The following is a 19,594-nucleotide window of genomic DNA, read 5'->3' on the forward strand; positions in this document are numbered from 1 at the left end:
GGGCACTACAGGGTAACTATTAAACAGTAGGGGAATCTATAATAGGGAAAATATGGTGGGATTACTCATGTATTTTTCTAAAATGTTGTGAAAGGTTGGTGTCCTAAGATTCTGGTTTTGTTTTGGAAATATCAGTTATAGCTCTTAATTCTCTGTTTAAATTGTGGGAAATTCCAAAGAAACACAGACTTTTTAGTGTTGGATTGCAGCAGAACATCTGCAGTAAACAATGCAATAAACAAAAGTTTGAACTGGGAATTAGTGGGATTTTGCTCCAGCTAATCCATCTCCAGCTAAACCATCTGAGCCTACCTACAACAGGCAAGAGAAACAGCAGCTGTCTCCAGAATCTTATGCTTAACAGCAAAACAGAAGGAAGGGGGGAAAGCTGATAAACTAGAATTGCCAACCACTTCCAGCATGTTAAAACTGAATAGTTCTATAGTCTGGTAAATAAAATGGAAATCATAAAAATAATGGAATTTAGCAAAAGAGAAAGGCAGCCTTAGCTGCATTTTGGAAGAAATCTTCAAGTGGTCCTTAGAAGGTTCAAAGTGTTCTAGTTTACTTAACTAGGTTCTCCTGATCTGGTTGTCTCATTTCATATGGGCATATTATATAGTTTTGAAGAAAAAGTTTGCTGAAACACGCTGAACTGCTCTTCGTTATATAGCATAAGAGCCCATCCCTATACTTTTCATGCTATTTCTCCCTCTGGTACCAAATTTTCTGTTAAAGAAGTGATGCCCCAAAAGACATTTACTTTGTTAATTGAAGTATATCTGTACAGTCAACCTGTACATTTAAAAAAGCGGTCGGGCTGTGGTGCAGCTGGTTAGTAGCCAGCTGCAATAAATCACTGCTGACTGAGAGGTCATGAGTTTGAAGCCCGGGTTGGATTGAATGGCCGACCATTAATAGCCCCAGCTCGTTGTTTACCTAAGCAACCAGAAAAACAGTTGCATCTGTCAAGTAGGAAATTTAGGAACTGCTTATGCGGGGAGGCTAATTTAAGTAATTTACGTCACCATAAAGATGTCCAGCAGCGTGCATGCCAGAAAATGAGGAAGCACTCCATCAAGGACTTGGCGTCACAGTGAATGATGAAGCAGAAGCTCCCCCTGTGGCCGGAATCGAGCATACCCTCATAAAGCCAGAAGCTAGAATGTTAAATAGCCTCTATGTCTCTGTCTCTGTGTGCCATATGTCTATGGCATTGAATGTTTGCCATGTATGTGTACATTGTAGTCCACCCTGAGTCCCTTTCAGGGTGAGAAGGGCAGAATATAAATACTGTAAATCAATAAATAAATAAAAGAGTTTGCCTCTGTTTCACAAAATATACACACATACCTGTTTGATGCTTTACTGGTTGTTTTCTGGTCATCATTTGTTTGCACTGTGCTGGTTGTTTCCTCCTTGACTTCAGAGACGGAGCTCAGCTGCCTGTGTCTTCGCCTGCGCTCCCTCTCTTGTTCTTCCTCATCTTCAGCATTCCATTGTTGGGCCAAGCTGGAGCAAAAACATGCAAAAAATAAAATAAATGAGTATTGGTTTTTTTTATCCAGACCCTGGTTTGGGAATAAAGAAGGCCAAAAGAACAGTATAGGTAATCATACATTATAGTATAGGTAATCCATTACCAACAAGATAAATCCCCCAAATATTGGTAAACGGTTGTGGAATTTATAGTCCAAAACATCAGGAAGGCAATATTTTGCATGTCTCTGTGGGGATGACTATTATAATACTAAACATGTCTGACAGGAACATCACTTTGAAACATTTCTTTAGGTTGCATAAGTACCCAATGAATGATGTCTCAAGTCCCGAATATTTCAGTGGTATCACCCCATCATCCAATTTAAAAATCTTTTTTTAAGTACACCTGCTGTGATGCAAAGCACATCTTGCCTCTGAAATTGGGGTAGGTTGTTTTAAATTTTAAGGGCTTGTTTTGGGTAGCTTCTGAGTGTCTGGGTTACCAGGATGGTATCTAGACACCCTGCCCATGAAAGCTCGGGTTTGGGTGCCCTTGTGGAGACAAAAACCCATCCTAAAGTGGGTTTTTAAAAACCACTTCAGTGTGGGTTTTACCCATCTAAGAGAAAGAAGTTGATAGCACAGTAGAGTCACACTTATCCAACATAAACAGGCTGGCAGAACGTTGGATAAGTGAATATATTGAATAATAAGGAGAGATTAAGGAAAAGCCTATTAAATATCAAATTAGGTTATGATTTTACAAATTAAGCACCAAAACATCATGTTATACAACAAAACTGACAGAAAAAGTAGTTCAATACGCAGAAATACTATGTAGTAATTACTGTATTTACGAATTTAGCACCAAAACATCATGATGTTTTGAAAACATTGACTACAAAAATGCGTTGGATAATCCAGAACGTTGGATAAGTGAGTGTTGGATAAGTGAGACTCTACTGCATAAGCTTCCGTAGACTTAAATCTAATTCCTCAGATGCATCGAATGAAGTACCTAGGAACAGACATAGGCTCTATGTGTGGATAGTAATAGAAATTCAAATTTTACATTGGCACTTCACTCCATGGACCTGATGAAGTAGACTTATGTCTACAAAAGCTTATGCGACCAACTTATTTCTCCAAGTGAATCTCAAAGGTGTTACTCTTGACTCTTTCTAGATTATCAGACTGGAACAATTGCTTTTTTATTTTAAAGGAGCCAGCCCAGATTCTATTCTCAGACATGTCCTTAAATATACTCCTATGTGAAAGTTTTCTAAATGTGGAGGTGTCACTGGGCCTCATAATAGTGCAGGTGTGTCCTTACAAGCATTTCTTGCTCTCCTTGTTTGTTGATTAGCACACAAATCATTCAAGTTGTAGAGAGCCAGTTTCACGGAAACTATAATATGATGTGCCGCAGGATTTCTCACATCAGCATTGTACCACTTGTGTTCTGCACCACTGAGCACAACCCTGTTCCCCAAACAGCTGCAAAGGGAGGGTGAAGCAGAGGAGGCCATGCCACACTATGTGGCTTAAAAAGCATAACTGAACCCCATGGAAAGCCTTCCGTAAAAGTATCCTCGGATTTTAATCTATCCTGGGGTGTGTCTATAGAAGGTGCAATACTCCAGAATTGTCTGCTCCAAAGCTGTCCCTGATACACTACAAAGAATCCACATATTCGGGAGTGGAGGAGCCCCAAAGCTGTTTTGCAGCATGCATGGCTGCCCTATCCTCCTGGGGGCTGCCATCACGGTTTCACCAACCAGAAGCACAGCCTTGCTTGCAATAGTGCTTCAGGTGAGGTCACAATACCGCATTTTAAAGCCATATGATCACCAGAAGCAATGTCACCAGCAAAGGTCTGCTGGGGAGCTGCTTTTGGCCAGCAAAACAAAGTGGGTCTTTTTCAAATAGATGGCCCCAGATCCAGCCCAATCCAGCTGCCCACAGATCAAAAACATGGGAAGTTCACTCTAGAGTTTCTCCTTATACAGTACTGCAAAACTGGCCATATGCCAGGGGGACTTCCTGCTGTGGGTTCAATGTGAAAACATTTTATTTTTCCAGGGTAAACATGAGTCTGGAAAGCACCACTGGATCTCTTTGGACTGATGGAACCCCAGCTGTAGTACTGGAGGTGCCCAGCCTCTTGGCATTCAAGTACATTGCTACTCTAGTAAGTGTAGCTATCACGGGGTCTGGTTAATCATTATTGTGCCAGAGATTCTATTGCATTTTCCTTTCACTTAAAGAAAGGTTAAACTGTGTTGTTTTGAACTCAGAAAGCATGAGGTGAGCAAGGGAGAAGGAGAAAAGCAAGGCAAAAGACTATAGGAGTGGGGGGGGGGGGGTGAAACAAGGAGAAAGCATTTGGAAAACCTTTAGCAGTTAACATTGAAATCATCTTGGAACAATCAGCTGCTCATAGCCAGCAGTAAAGGAAGAAATGGTATGAAACTTCTTAAAATACAGTTTCTTAAAAGATGAGCTTCTGTGTCATTCATGACTCACAACCCCTTCTCTTTCAATTTAAACAAAGCAGTTCCATCCCCTTCTACAGTGACATGAGGTTTCTTTTTTAAAGATTTGACAGTACTGCTGTGCCTGAAGCATACTGATACTGTGTTGTCGAAAGCTTTCATGGCTGGAATCATTGGGTTGCTGTGAGTTTTCTGGGCTGTATGGACATGTTCCAAAGGTCACAACCTTTGAGGATGCCTGCCATAGATGTGGGCGAAATGTCAGGGGGAAATGCTTCTGAAACATAGCAATACATGTGGGGGGAGAGGAGTCAAGGGAAGGAGAAAAGGAAAAAAGATATTTACACAGTATATGAATGTGAGCTAGGCATTAATATGACCTGACCATATTTCCAAATATATATTTTCTTGAAACTGACATAAAAGAATATATCTTAATGCATAGATAGATATAGCAGTAAAATCTCGTGGTTATTGAACGATAGAAGGTGATGCATGTTTATATATCAAGCTATGAAGTAAATGTTTTTAAGCAATAGTAAAAGCCATGCAGGTTCCAACCTAAAGCAATATAAACATGAGCATAAGTGCTTTAAAACCTTGGTTATTTTAAACTGAGTTTGGGCAGTAGATCATCATCATCATCATGATTTATTTATTTATCATCCATCTCTCTTTGCAGCTTCTTGTGAATCAAATGCCATTATCTACAGCCACCTTCATCCATTCCTATGTTGCTTTATAAATAAGCTTTGGGATCAAGAAACAGTTAGATTTATATCCCATTTTTCCTCCAGTAAGATTGTGGTAATCGTTTCTACATTACCCAGATAATAACCATGTGGGACAGGTCAGACAGGGACAGGAGGGAAGGCTGGCTGGCCCACTACCAACCAGTGAGCTTCATAGCTGTCTAAGGACCTCATCGCAAAGGGATAAAGATTCACCACACACCACTGCAAATTCATGGGGTTCCAGCAAGGGTGTGTGGAGAATCTGTTGCTCCATGCCCCGCATCATCCGACTTACCTGGAACCCCATCCCATGGGGGAAGCATCACCAGCCAGCTTCCCCCATTGATCCAAAAACAACACGGGAAGCTTCCTGTGTTGTCACCACGGTGGCATATGGCGCTTGCTCTCCCCTTTCGGTATGGAGCCTGATCAGAAGTGCACATCCGTCATGTAATAGGCTCTGTGTCAAAAGTGGAGAACAAGTGGTGTATGATGGGCAAATCAGCCCATCTGATGAGGTGATAAGGGTGCATCAACTCTGTAGAAGTCATGCAGTTTGACACCGCTTTATCTGTTAAGTCTCAATGCTATGAAATCGTGGGATTTGTAGTTTATAGGGCACAAACACTATTTAGCAGAGCAGGCTAAAGACTTTGTAAAGCTACAGCTCCTGGAATTCTATAACACTGAGCTATGGAAGTTAAAGAGGTGTCAAACTGCATTAATTCTAAGTGTATATGTATCCAAAGATGTGCTCTAATGTGGCAACATTAGAGTTGAAACTCAATTCCAACAGTACATTTTGAGTCTACTTTTTTAAATTAGCAAAAATGTTACTATTCCTATTGTATGACAACAAACTCTAGTTCCACATTTTTCCTTCAAGTATATCCTTGTACCCATATTCCTCGCTTTTTATCATTCATCCCTTGGATCATGAGAAGCAGGCTCATGTTGAGAAGCCCTGCCAGATTGCTGCATAGCAGAAACCTGTTAGTAACTTGTTAGAAACCTGTTAAGTTAGTAACACCAAATGAATAATAATTATGGAGGAACAGATAACACAGCAGTATTACATCAGTTCCACATACTTATAGTCAGGCAATGTGTTGCAGCCCAATTAGTTTGTTATTTTATTGGTTGGAGTTTGCACTGTTATCCATGAAGTCATTCCTCCTGGTGCAAGATTACGCCTTCTGATTTTAGAACTGCTCGTTGTTATTTTGTTTGTTTGATTGTTAGCTGAGGAGTTCTGGGAGTGTCCAAGTGGGAGCAACAGACATTAAAATTGATTTTAATAAAACTCTTTATTCTAGTTTTGTAGCATTACTTCCCTAGAAGAGGGCTACAGCTTGGGAGAAGAACACATGCTTGGCATGCAAAAATCCAATGTTCTATATCCTTCAACATTTCACAGTGGTGAAACTGGGATATGTGTAGACAGAAAATATCAGTGAAGGCAAAAGTTATTAATGAGAAAGAACACAAAGGCAGCAGTTTGCTTTTACCTGAGCCTACTGGAAAAAAGCAAGATTCCTCCTCTCTTTCTTGCTAAGTTAATCAAGTACACACTACCTTTGCACTTTAAACTCCATTTGCAACTTGGAACAATGAAAAAAAATAGGAGGAGAAAGAAACAGACATTTTTAAAGCTGCTAACAAAGTAGGTCAACAGAAGACTTATCATGACTACCCCTGACAAACTGAGATACCTGGAGGATATGGAACTTAATCTCTATGTAGGTTTCAGGAATGGGCAACTTCAACAAGACTGTTAACATACAGCGGAGCACTTCTCATTTTGAAAAATGATTTTAAATATTAAATGGTGTAGAAAACCTCTGTGCTCTATTTAACATCACATTTATTATGTTTTTTAAGGAAAAGAGGAAGGAGTGAAGTAGTTGGGGGTCAAGGCCATATGAAAGCGATCCCCTTACAAATTGACATTCCCCTTTTCCTATTGCCTTCTAACTTACCAAACACTATTGTTTTTCCCAGTGAGTCATGTCTTCTTATGATACAACTAAATTATGACAATCTCAATTTAGTCATCTTGGCTTCTGGGACAAATTCAGACTTGATTTGCTGTAGGACCCATTTGTTTATCTTTTTAGCAGTCCAACATATCCATAGCACTTTAGCACCATATTTCAGCTGAATAATAAGAACCTGGTAAGTTCAGTTGATTCAACAGGCCTACTCTAGAGAGAACAAACACCTGTGAATTTAAGCTAAAGATGTTTGAGTGGATCAGTGGCACTGGACTCCACTCTTGGCTTCTTAACGGGCAAATCATTTGCTTACAATTAGTTCATAATATATAATTTCTTTGATCATTATTGCAAAACTTTTTTACAGGCATCAAAACATATTTGAATAAATCCATGGGAACCTTTCACTCACTGGGTTGCCTAGAGAAATTTGCAAATTGAAACACATTGGGAATCCATGATATCAGAAATAAGTAGTTATATAATGAACCATAAACCAGAATCTTGTGTGGTCCAAAGATCAAAGACCAGTTAAGCCTTGGACTCCCATAGGTGGCCTCTGGCAAATTATCAGCTCTCACCCTCAATTCCCAGTCTACAATTCTGAAAGAGAGCAGCTGTGAAGAGGAAAAATACAATGATAATTAGCAATAAAATATTCCAGTTGTAATATAATTCTTTGATCTGGCTGGGGATTGTTGAACCCAAAATATATTATAGTTAGGAATAAGAGCTGGTGGGCACCCACAGATGGGTGATTCACTAATAGCTCACTACACTACATGAAGCCCCAGCCAATGGAAGATTCTGGGATCTGTGATACCAATAAGTAACTTTCTATATCTCTGGTTAGGAATATAGGTCCACTCCAAGAGGAAGGTCAAGTGGTGTCATTTGAGTAAGCAAGATGTTCTCTTTGATATCATTCATCTTAAAATTGCTCTCACCTCAGGAGCACAGCAAGCCTGGTGCTTTACAAAGGAGAATGTGGGAAAGATTTCTGCCTGAGATTGCAATGGTAGTAATCAAGATTCACAGCAGAAAATGTAGTCAATGCTTACTCCTAAGGTCTGTCTTCACTGGACCATTGGTTTGTAGGATGGCAATGTATGTATAATCAAAAAAGTAAATATGCCACATAAAAGGAGTATTCATTAAGTCATAAATTTGCATTTGCATTTGCATCAACAGAAAAATAATATTATTCACAGGGAAATACAATAATTTAACCCTATTGATTAAGATTCCTGGCCCGTGTGTGCTCCGTCTTATGTCCAAATGCAAACATATCCAGTGTCAGGACTCCTGGTGCTCTGCTTTTTATGGCTCATCATCTTTGGGCAAGACTTTGACTGGACAGTCCTTCAAAGAACGGTGTCTCTCCTGCTATTGCTCTACTTTCATTCACCATGTCTTTTCTAACCTATCAACGAGTGCTGGATTTAGAAAGCGGAAATCAAACAATCTGGATGGGATTATTTGACTAATATAAAATATTACTGAATGGATGAATAAATGGATGGTTATCTTTGTGAACATATATTAAAATTATTGTTTTAATGAAAAACTAAGGAAACATTGTATTAAAAGCAATATACAAATGAATAATAAGATGTGTAAGGTGAAAACATGTATTTATGTTGAAAAAATGTGCCTACACATTTTGTTTTTGCAGGAAAATTTTACTTCTCATGAGGAACCTCTAAACTGCAAATTTATTGAGAGAAAAACCTTAAATATAAGAACCCATCTTCAAATGTTTGATAAGATTTTCCATGTTGCTCACATGTGTTGATTTTTAAAAAGAGATTATCAGCCCGATGTGAGCAGTATTAGAACTGGACGGGCAGGAAACCAACAATTTACTATTTTAATTTGAGTGATTCAGCTGAACTGGAAAGGCTAAAGAAGGACTTTCCTGTTGGAAATATGTTTAGGATCTGTTGTCAAAACAAAATTCCACAGCAAAACAAGATGCAACAGGAGATCAGACACACACATGAACAACTCCAAGGGTAGAACTGAGCTTTCCAAAATATCTCCTCTTCTTCCTGTTTTGAAAAGAGACAATGCACAGCAATTCCTTTCCTTTATCGTCAATGTAAAAGGAAGGAAGCTGAGATTTTACTGTCTCTGTTAAGGGGATGGGGTGCCTTTTTATGTTGCAGCTGTCATTAGACAGTGTCTTTTTTGTGGCTTCACAGATGGTTTTATTTAGGAAAGGTCACATAGTTGTAGTATTAGTGGGATAGTATTCACATTCAGAAATTTAATTTCAGGAAAGAAAATTCCAGACTGTCCTGGTTAGCAAGACTGCTCCATATTAGCTGAGAGACTCTAGAAGTCACAGTCCAAAATGTAACATGTCCAAGCTCCTGTTCCTCCTTACCCCTGCAGTCCTCCCTGGGACACCAACTGAAGTGCTCTCTTGGATGAAATATTATAAAAGTGTGGATATATAGTTCCTCAAAAATGCCTTTCTGCTCTTCATCTACTTCAAATAATGCATGTTTCCTTTAAGAAATGTCTTCAGATTTTATTGCTTCTGTGAACACAAGCAATCTATCAGTGAATGCATGTATGCATGTCTTATTGAAGCAAAGCTGGATTTGCTTCTCCCAGAATACCCCAGAATACCAGTCAGCACAACTTCTCCATACTCTGCACTGAAAATATGCTTGTGTCTGGGTTTTTAGTTCTATTGGGTTAATTTGGGACAAGAAGGTTGTGTATAATTATGTAGTTTAAAAAAAAGAGCTTTGTAGAGAAGCTCACCCTGAATAGCCGCAAAGTCATGAACCTGGTCGCCTGGTTGTCATATAGTACTCTAGCAATCCTCTTTGTTAAAAAAAATCAGTTTGACTACACTATTACTTTCTTTCACTGTCCATTTTTCCCTATGGACAAAAAGCTGTTCCTCTTCTATCTTAACCCACTTCTCTTTTTTATGATTTGGGCAAAAAAATAAAGGAGCAAGAACAAAGTCAACGATGTTAATAACTAGGATAAAACTGTGGTGGATAGGTGCAATGTTGTGATGACTCATGGGCCTTGTAGTCCTGCTCATGACATTGTAATGCCTGATGAAGAAGAAAACTTGGGTTTTTTACCTTCCCAGTCAGAACTGGAATCTTCTCAGCCAAATCTTTCCCAGGCAGATCTGGGAACCTTGCACCTGCAAGAAAGTTGTGTCCCAGAAGTATGTCAAACAAACCCTGAGCCTACATCTCCCGTGTTCTCTCGCCATGAGTTTTGTAAACAACAGAGGGGTTTGGAAGCAGCTTCGCGCAGGAGTGCGAGGATAGCAGCTAAGAATGTACCCAATTAAGTCTGCTTTTCGTGAGAAACTTTAAGGAGTCAAACATCTGGTCTCAGAGTTTAGCTTTCGTTTCTGGTTCCCAGAGAACTGCTTCGGCGGAAAAGTTAGACTCTATATAGGTGTTTTACCCGCGTAGTAACTTCGCGGAGTCAATTCGTCAGCCTCCGGAGCGAGTTGTGTTTGGACAGCGCGCTCCGATTCAAGCCTCGTTCCTGCTCAAGCCTTGTCCTTGTCTCCAGCCTTCGCTCCTGTTTCCCAGCCTTTGTTTACCTACGGACCTTGCCTTGTTTCCCAGGACTAAACCTTGCCTTGTTTCACGGATTTTACCAAGTTATTCCACGGACCTTGTTCTTGTTCCTCGTTACCTTGTTCCACGTTTCAAGCCTTGTTTCAAGTATCAAGTTATTTCCTAGCCTTGCTCAAGTTCATGGACTAAAGGACCTTGTCATCTCCCCTCACTTTGCCTGGCAAAGTGAGTGTTTCGGTTATTGGATTACAACTTTGGACCTTAATATTTCATATTGGACATTGTTTCTTTGGACTAAATTTGACCTTTCCTGAAAGGTCTGCTTCTGGACTAACTTTTACATTTGCTTTTACTAACTTTTTATATTTCCTTAATAAAGATATTAGATAGAATCTGGCCTCTGCGTATGGTTATTGGTGCTCTGTAGCCTGGGTCGTGACAAATGTCAATGTAGTTCCTCTTTGCAGCACTGGATCCAGGATTCCCACTTATCCTGTACATCCTTAATATCCTATTACCCCGTTTTATATGCAGATAACACAGAAACTTTGTAACTATAATGAGGGAAATGATCGAATATGGGGGTGGTCTGGGCAATCTTCTAATTCAGATTGTACAATGTTCTGCAATACATATTTCTGGCATTTCAACAAGAAGAAGAAACAAAAAGGTGTGGAACACCAGGGAGAGGCAGTTGAGCATATACCAGCCTGAATACAGTGATGACTAGTGACTCCCAGGTCAGTGGAGTAATAAATCTGCTTTGGGCTTTAGTCCACTGCTTCTTAAACTGTGGGTCCTGACCCCAAATGGAATCCCCCTAGTTTAATGTTGGGGGCCACAAAAAAATTAGCAAGAGTAAAGGGTTTCTGAATGCAATCTAGTCATTTATATGAATCTGTTAGCAACAACATGCAGTGTTTATAATGGACCAAAAGGTCAGCAGTTCGGATCCAGGCAGTGGGGTGAGCTCCTGTTGTTAGCCTCAGCTTCTGCCAACGTAGCAGTTTGAAAACATGCAAATGTGAGTAGATCAATAGGTACCACTCTGGCAGGAAGGTAACAGTGCTCCATATAGTTATGCCAGCCACATAACCTTGAAGGTGTCTACGGACAACACCAGTTCTTCGTCTTAGAAATGGAGATGAGTACCAACCACCAAAGTCGGACACAACTAGACAATGTCAGGGAAAAACCTTTACCTTTACTACCTACCTATATATGCTTATATACCTAGGGCTGCATAAAAAATTGTCAGGAGGAAAGGGGTCACGAAAAAATTCCCAGAAGAAAAGAGGTAATGAGTGGAAACTTTAAGAAGCTCTACTTTAGTCTATTTTGCTGAATATGTTCAGAACTTTGGATAGCTCCTCTAAAGTCTGGATTAAAACCAGGAAGAGATTCCTTGCCCTGAGAACATGGAGGTCATCACTGACTTCATGTAATCACATCCGTTCTGATGGTTAATCTGTATTGCATGCCACAAAACACAGCTGTCGTGAGTAGCAAGAAGTTAAATACTATCATTTCCTCCAGACTGCAGCAAAGTAAAAATTGTAATTGGATTGTTCTCCAGCTCACTTCCCCCACCAGCATACCTAAGCACACTGAATTTGAAGAAAAAATAGAACCCAGAAACAGGCTTAAAATCTCCAAGAAGAAATATAAAATAATGTTTTTAACATGGGAATAATTTAGCCAATTTTACACCCTTCACCCTCATTGAAAACCAGCATATTAAGCACACCACCAATTTGCTAATTCTTTTTTAAGGAAACAGGTTAACTGGCAATCAACATTTTTAGAAACTAGTTCACATTTTTAATGGATTTTATATATTTAATGTCTATCCTTTCGGTCTGATCTTTCCTATGAAAACAACTAAAGGAGAAGGGTTTTTACTCCTACATAGTTCTCCTCAGGATATAAACATATTTAGGAATGCTTAATGCTAAAAGCAGATAGAAAGATATAAAATCAGAAGAAATGTCCTGTTCCAAAGTGACATGCTTGTACAAGTCAAACATCCCTTATACAGAAATCCAAAATCTGAAATGCTCCTAATCAGTTGCTTTCTGATGGTTATATGTACACAAACATTTTCATGCCAAAAAGAAATAAATATTAAAATAAATATAGAAATTACCTTCGAGCTATGTGTATAAGATATATACCAAACATAAATGAATTTCATGTTTAGACTTGGGCCCCCAATGATATCTAATTATGTATATGCAAATATTCCAAAAACTAACATCAAAAACATTTCTAGTCCCAAGTATTTGGAATAAAGGATAGTCAACCTGTAATTTCACTCATTCTCACTTAAGAGATTCACCAACCAGAGATATCACCTCTCACCCATTTGGCCACTTAGACACACATATTTATTGCTCTCTCAGTCAGTAATGATGGAACTGTGTTAATTACATAAATTGCCATGTAATTCTTGTACATGTCTTGTGCCAAAACCACAACAGATTGTGCTGCATCTCTCCTCGGCCCTTCATCAAACACATTGGTACACACACACTCAGCCAGGAGTTCTCATTCTTGGGTCCTGCAGATGTTTTGGAAATCAGCTCCCAGAACTCCTGAACATTGACCATATTGGCTGGGGCTTCTGCAATGAAGCCCAAGATATCTGGAAGACCAAAGGAGGAAAACCACTACATAAAATGGTACATGAACAATGCTGAATTTGGGAAATTGTTAAATGCTGATAGTTTCTCCTTGACTTGATCTTTTCAGCCCTTTGATTTCCAAACACAAAGCAAGAGTCAATGATCTAGGCATGATTCATATCAGCATTTGGGTTTTTTTTTCTCCTGCCAAGGATCAGACGTTAGGTACAGAGACCAAATCTGGGTGTAAAATTAAGTTTTGGCCTTAAAATGTCAGCTACCTGAATTTAGATGAAATAAATTTCTACTCTTACATGAGTTTCAAAGGAAATAGCACTTTAATTCCATGTTCATGATTTATCTCCTCCAGCACATCATATCTATTGGTTTTTGCTCCAGCACTGTGGAAGACACACCTTTGCAGATGCTCTATATTCCCTAAGACACTGGAGCAAAACAGGTTTGACTGTATTCATAATGTAAAATTGCTTCTGAGATCCCATCTCAAATATTTTAAAGGGTTCACTTCACATCCTGCCCTAAGTTACACCTGTAGAGTATTTCTGGAATGAGAAACGTAGTCAAGGACAGAGAAAAAATACACCATTCAAACAGAGTGGAAAGACCTAAGAGCCAATTGGTGTTAATAGTGTCACCCATTTACATAACAATCCTTAGCAGTATTGAAAGCATTAATTAGCATAATTATTGGGATAATGAAATGACTTCCTTAGCAACTGATTTAAAAACATGGATCTTAAATTCAATCATTGTTGCTTGTTTGGTTGCAAGTCCCAGCTAGAGTAGACCCAATAAATTAAACGGAACTTGATCAGTCAGCATTTACACAAATTCCATCAGTTCGTTCTAACTGGGTGAGAGCCAGTGTGATGCAGAGGTTTGAGTGGTGGACTCAGCCAAGGAAACCCATTTAGGCAATTCTTTAGTTGAAATTAGCAATTGGGTATAGGCCACTGTTGTGAACAACATGTATCTGTGGTGAGCACATTATATTATCTCAGATTCCAAAATAAGTTATAATAGAACTTGTGAAGGATTGTAAAGCCACTGTCTCTGAGAGGAAGGGGCTTTTATTTCCCAGTGACTTCACTTGCTATTTTAAAAATAAAATTAATCTAAAAACATCACCACTAATTTAGTTACTGCCTAAAAGTAATATTATTGTTTTAGAACTGGGTGCCATTTTGGGCAGTCCTGGCTGGATATGATGGAAGTTCTAAATAGGATAGGACTTTGGTTTGATCTATCCAGGTTGACCCAAGAAAGGAAAGGAAGGAATACCACAAAGTGGATAATAGGTGCCCCTAACTTGCCTATATGATTTGAATACTTGTGTGTATTTAATGATATTATTATGCTAAAATATTTTTATACCATCTTTTAGGAAAATTCCTTTCTCATCTACCTGCTTATATTTCATAACAGAATATTGTTATTATTGTGTGCCTTTAAGTCATTTCTAACATAGTGACTCTAAGAAAAACTTATCATAGAGTTTTCTTAAAAGTTTTGCTTAAAGCAGTGGTTCTCAACCTGTAAGTCCCAGATGTTTTTGGCCTTCAGCTCTCAGAAATCCTAACAGCTGGTAAACTGGCTGGGATTTCTGGGAGTTGTAGGCCAAAACACCTGGGGACCAACAGGTTGAGAACCACTGGCTTAGACGTTACCTATCTCTGAGATTGAGAAGGTGTGACCAGAGGCGGTCCAACGGCGAGGAGAAGTAAGCGCCTGCTGCTGGCGCACACCAACAGAGGGCGCTCTCGAGGAGCCCCCATGTAAACTCGGTGCCACCGTGGCAGCGCTGCCGCCTGCTGCCATCTTCCATCTTTTTTTGGTGCCTGCACATCGCCCGGAAGGCAGGCCCAGGAGAGTGTGCATTAGTACGCAGGGCGGGCAGGCGTACACTGTCCTGGGTCCATCTTCCGGGTGACGTGCAAGCTCTCAGAGGTGCCGCCACCGCCTCTGGTTTGGGGGGGGGGGCTGGACACCAAAATGGGGGTGGGCGCCAAGTAGTAGGTTCGCCTAATACTTGGAATTACCTCGGGCCGGTTCTGGGTGTGACTTGCCCAAGGCCACACTTTCTCTGATCTCCAGTCATAAACCAATGCTCAAAGCACTAAACTGTACTTGTTCTCATAATGCACACATTACTATATGTTATTCAACTGACAAAATTAAGGCATCATTTTAAAACATTTTGCAAATCCAACAGCACATACATATGTAATTAATACAAACATGGGGGAGTATTTAAAAATAACAGCAATTGAAATGAATACTTAGAAACATAGCTGAAAAGAATTCAACTTAAATATGTTTTCAAGGTCTGTTTAAAACCAAATGTGATGGAACCAAAGATAAATTTTGTTTTAGATTAGAAAATGGTTCTTTAAAGAGTACACAGTGATTATATATAATATTCAGTCTAAAAATGTATACATCTTCCCCAAATAATCTAAAATTGTCTAATGCACTGAGATGCTGCCGCTCATATTCACTATGACTAGACTACCAGTTGAAACCAAGCGTATTAACAACACGAAAACCCACAATAAGTGAACACAATGCTATCTTGAAAAATAAGCCTGGGAAACATGTTGTTTTGGACTATAGCTCCCAGAAGTCCTCAGTCAGCATTGCCAGTGTCCATGTTGGCTGGGGGATTCTGGGAGCTATAATTATAAAAAAGGACCTTTCCCAAGCTCTGTGCCAAAGATAGTTCCTGAGAGCTACCATGACCCAGTGGTAAAGGAGTCATTCAGAATGCTGGACTTGGCCCAAAAAGTCTATCGTATCAAGTCATGCTTTGACTATGAGCTCACCAGGGGCGTGTCGGCTGAGCGGTGCTTTCCTTGGGAATCAGTTTTGCTCTCATTCAGTGCCTTTGATCAACATAAGAGAGTTAGAGAAAAAAACTGAGCCACAATAAGGTTTGACGTCTGCACAGTCCATAGTATTATCTCAACAACAGGTTATTCCATCATGTAACTTTTTATTTTTATTGCAAGGGGGGTGTTTCTGCTTCCAGATAAGTTGATTTTTTTAAAAAAAATCCTTTGCAGATATGCTTTCAGTGATTATGAACAGCTATTTCTGGCTCTACACTGTAATATGAATGCAGTTTGACACCATTTGAACTGCCATAGCTGAATGCTATGGAATTCTAGGAGTTGTTATATGGGAGTGCAATGACTTAAAGACCCTGTACTTCTCCCAGGATTCCAAATGATTGACCCATGGCAGTTCAAGTTATATCAAACTGCATTCATTCTATAGTGTAGATCAGTGGTTCTCAACCTGTGGGTCTCCGGGTATTTTGGCCTACAACTCCCAGAAATCCCAGCCAGTTTACTAACTGTTAGGATTTCTGGAAGTTGAAGGCCAAACATCTGGGCACCCACAGGTTGAGAACCACTGGTGTGGATGCAACCATAGTAATATCCTTTGCTTGGTAACAAGTGTTTTTCGGATGCTCCTGTTGCATCCCTTCGTCACCACACAACAAAAGATGAATTGCTACTTCTAAAACTACATGATCAATTAGAAGGTTTCTGCATCCCTGGACATGACATGGTTCACACAGGGGAAATGATCACTTGTTGACTCTAAGTTCAGCATGTGATGGATCAAGCATCTAAATACGTCATTGCAGACATTAATCCCAGATGTGAATCCACAGAGACAATGTCTTGTTAATCCAGTCAGTTCACCCATCCAGTTATCCAAGAAGAATGATCACTACTTGACAGTTGCAAAATCAAGTCATTACTTTTATAGCATCTCAGAGCTGAAAGGGATCACAAGGGCCATCTAGTCCAACCCCCTGCCATACAAGGAGCACACAACTGTACATGTCCATCCAACCTGTTTAAAGACCTCAAAGGATGGAGTCTATCCCACAGTTGAACCAATCTTACAATAAACAGAAAAGCTGAAGTGGAATTTCCTTTCTCATCATTTGAATCCATGCAATTTGATAGATGGGCTAAGTGGGCCATGACAGAGATATAAAGCCCCACACAGAGAACTTTTAAGATATGCTCTTTTTTTAGATGGACAGACATCTTTTTAAAAAGGAAATCTTGGACTATCCACTTTATGAGTCTTAACTTGCTATCCTTTGATTCAGCTCTGGAGTCAAATGATCATCATAATTGGGTTGCTGTGAGTTTTCTGGGCTGTATGGCCATGTTCCAGAAGCATTCTCTCATTACAAAGAGAAGCCATTGAACTCCACAAGCATGTGGACAATTTCAACAAAAAGGAGGAAACCATGAAAATGAACAAAATTTTGACTACCAGTATTTAAAAAAAACTCTAAAATCAGGACAGCAAATAAAGAACAACACTCAGAAAACAGGGGAATTCCAGAAATGAAACAATCAGAGCCAGCTAACACCTTCCAACAAAGGATTCCCCAGGCAGGAAAGAGTCAGGCTTTGAAGCTGCAAGGCCATTCAGTGCAAATCAAGGTGATTAGCTGCAACATTCACATTTTCCTCCAACAGACAAGAGTTCTTTCTTCCACACTGGACCTTCCACAGATATATAAATCACACTTGCTTAGTTTCCAACAACCACACAACCTCTGAGGATGCTTGCCATAGATGTGGGTGAAACGTCAGGAGAGCATGCTTCTTGAACATGGCCATACAGCCCAGAAAATGCACAGTAACTCAGTGATTCTGGTCATGAAAGCCTTCAACAACACATCATCATTACCACCATCATCATCCCTCTCCTTTTATCTCAGGAGCCCAGCCCCAAAGTGGCTCACAATCTTAACACACACACACATACAGACAGACACACAATTAAAAGCATACAAAAAGTGAATATTAACATAAAGTTCAAGTAGGACAATTATTAAAACAATGCAATTTAAGATAGAAATTATAAATGTAAAAAATAGCTGTTAAAAGCACTGTCAGTCATTGAAACCTAAATGCATTTGAGGAATGGCCTCATTCTAAAAGCGTGGGAGAAGGTGCACCTTCTCAGCAAATGGCCTCCCAGGCTTGGAAAAGTTACTTTTGACTTCTAAGTTACTTTTAACTTCTTTTATGGGACTGCAATTCCCAGAATCCCACACTCAGCACACTCACTGGGGGATTATGGAAGTTACAATCTGGGGAGTCACTTTCTTTAGGTCTGTTCCTAAAGCTGACAAGCCAAGAGGGGGGAAAGGTCCCTTCTTCCCATCTGAAGTATTAAAACTTAAAAAAAAAAATATTCTCCAGGTTTAAGTAAAAGCAAAGTGGTTGCCAACTAAATAATCTTTCTGTCTCTTCTCTGATCTCCGTTCCCACAACCTCTTCCTGGGTGCCTCTACACCAGGCATGGGAAAAGTTGGGTCCTGAAGGTGTTTTGGACTTCAACTCCCACCATTCCTAACAGCCTCAGACCATTTCCTTTTCCCCCTCTGCCGCTGGCTGCCAGTATATAAAAAAAAGAACAGCACTCTGAAAACAGGGGAATGAAAGACAAGAAAGAATCAGGGCCAGCTAAAAACTCCCAACAAAGGATTCCCCCAGGCAGGAAGCAAACAGGCCTTGAAGCTGCAAGGCTTTTCAGTGCTAATCAAGGTGATTCACACTTGCCTTCACAGACAAAAGTACTTTTTCCTTCACTGGACTTTCCACATATATACAAACCCCACTTGCATAATTTTCCAACAGACCTCGCAACCTCTGAGGGTGCCTGCCATAGATGTGGGTGAAACGTCAGGAGAGAATGCTTCCGGAACATAGCCATACAGCCCGGGAAACTCACAGCAACCCAGTCATAGAATCATAGGATCATAGAATAGTAGAGTTGGAAGAGACCTCATGGGCCATCCAGTCCAACCCCCCGCTAAGAAGCAGGAAATCGCATTCAAAGCACCCCCGATAGATGGCCATCCAGCCTCTGTTTAAAAGCCTCCAAAGAAGGCGCCTCCACCACCGTCCGGGGGAGAGAGTTCCACTGCCGAACAGCTCTCAGAGCTCTCAAATACATGATGATAAAGATGATGGTGAGAAGGGGAGCGGGCGGGACCCACCTGGACAGCGCCGACCAGCTCTTCCTGCTGAAAGACATGCTCTCCTTCCTCCCGTGGAGTTGACAGCGGCAGGCGGGCTCTGCTCTCAGTCCCCCTCGGTCCCCTTCCTCCTCCTCCTCCTCCTCCTCCTCTTCTTCAAACTTGGCGGGGCATCAAGGCGGAAAGCAGGGGCAGAAGGTCGAGCCGGGCTTCCCGCGCGTCCGGCCTTGGCTCTTGCTCTGCCTTCCCCGCCTCCGCCCGCGCCACTCCCTCACCTGGCCCAGGCGGATCTCTCTGCGGCTCTACCTCCACAGGCGGGCCGCCCTGATTCGCCGGAGCGCGGCACCTTGCGCAAAGGCCGAGGGTGGGACGGGGCCCGGCCGGCGCACAAAGGCAGCCATTCTTCGCCTGGCCCCGGCCCGGGACGCGGGTGTGTGCGGATCCAGCCCCGCACGCTCGGGCCAAGGCGCCCTGGCTTCTCGGGGGCAACTCCCTGCGCAGGAACCAGTTTTTCCTGCCTCTCTGCCGCCGGTTTCTCCTCCGATGTGCAGGCAGGAGGAGAGCGAAGAAGCCCAAAAGAGAAGAGGGAGCCCTCCACCCTTATAGTGCAGGCATGGGCAAACTTCGGCCCTCCCTTCAGGTGTTTTGGACTTCAACTC

The 19,594-nt window shown here is 40.9% G+C and overlaps 1 protein-coding gene across 3 annotated transcripts in view; it reads right to left on the reverse strand.

The window, feature by feature from the left end:
- The window catches only part of lad1 (ladinin 1), a 34,251-nt gene extending 14,693 nt beyond the window's left edge, over window positions 1-19,558 (reverse strand). The window contains exons 1-2 of one of the 3 annotated variants that reach the window (XM_008109878.3): window positions 18,957-19,558; window positions 1,354-1,512 (exon numbers count right to left, since the gene is read on the reverse strand). In XM_008109878.3, the coding sequence (XP_008108085.2) occupies window positions 1,354-1,512; window positions 18,957-18,994 (197 nt within the window). In that variant the 5' untranslated portion in view covers window positions 18,995-19,558. Of the gene's footprint in view, window positions 1-1,353; window positions 1,513-15,738; window positions 15,807-18,596; window positions 18,680-18,956 lie in introns of those variants that run through there. The other 2 variants (XM_062978695.1, XM_062978696.1) reach the window with 2 other exon arrangements.
- Window positions 19,559-19,594: the final 36 nt, after the last annotated feature.

This window comes from Anolis carolinensis, chromosome 4, assembly GCF_035594765.1.
Source record: "Anolis carolinensis isolate JA03-04 chromosome 4, rAnoCar3.1.pri, whole genome shotgun sequence".
In the NCBI taxonomy this organism is placed as follows: Eukaryota; Metazoa; Chordata; class Lepidosauria; order Squamata; family Dactyloidae; genus Anolis; species Anolis carolinensis.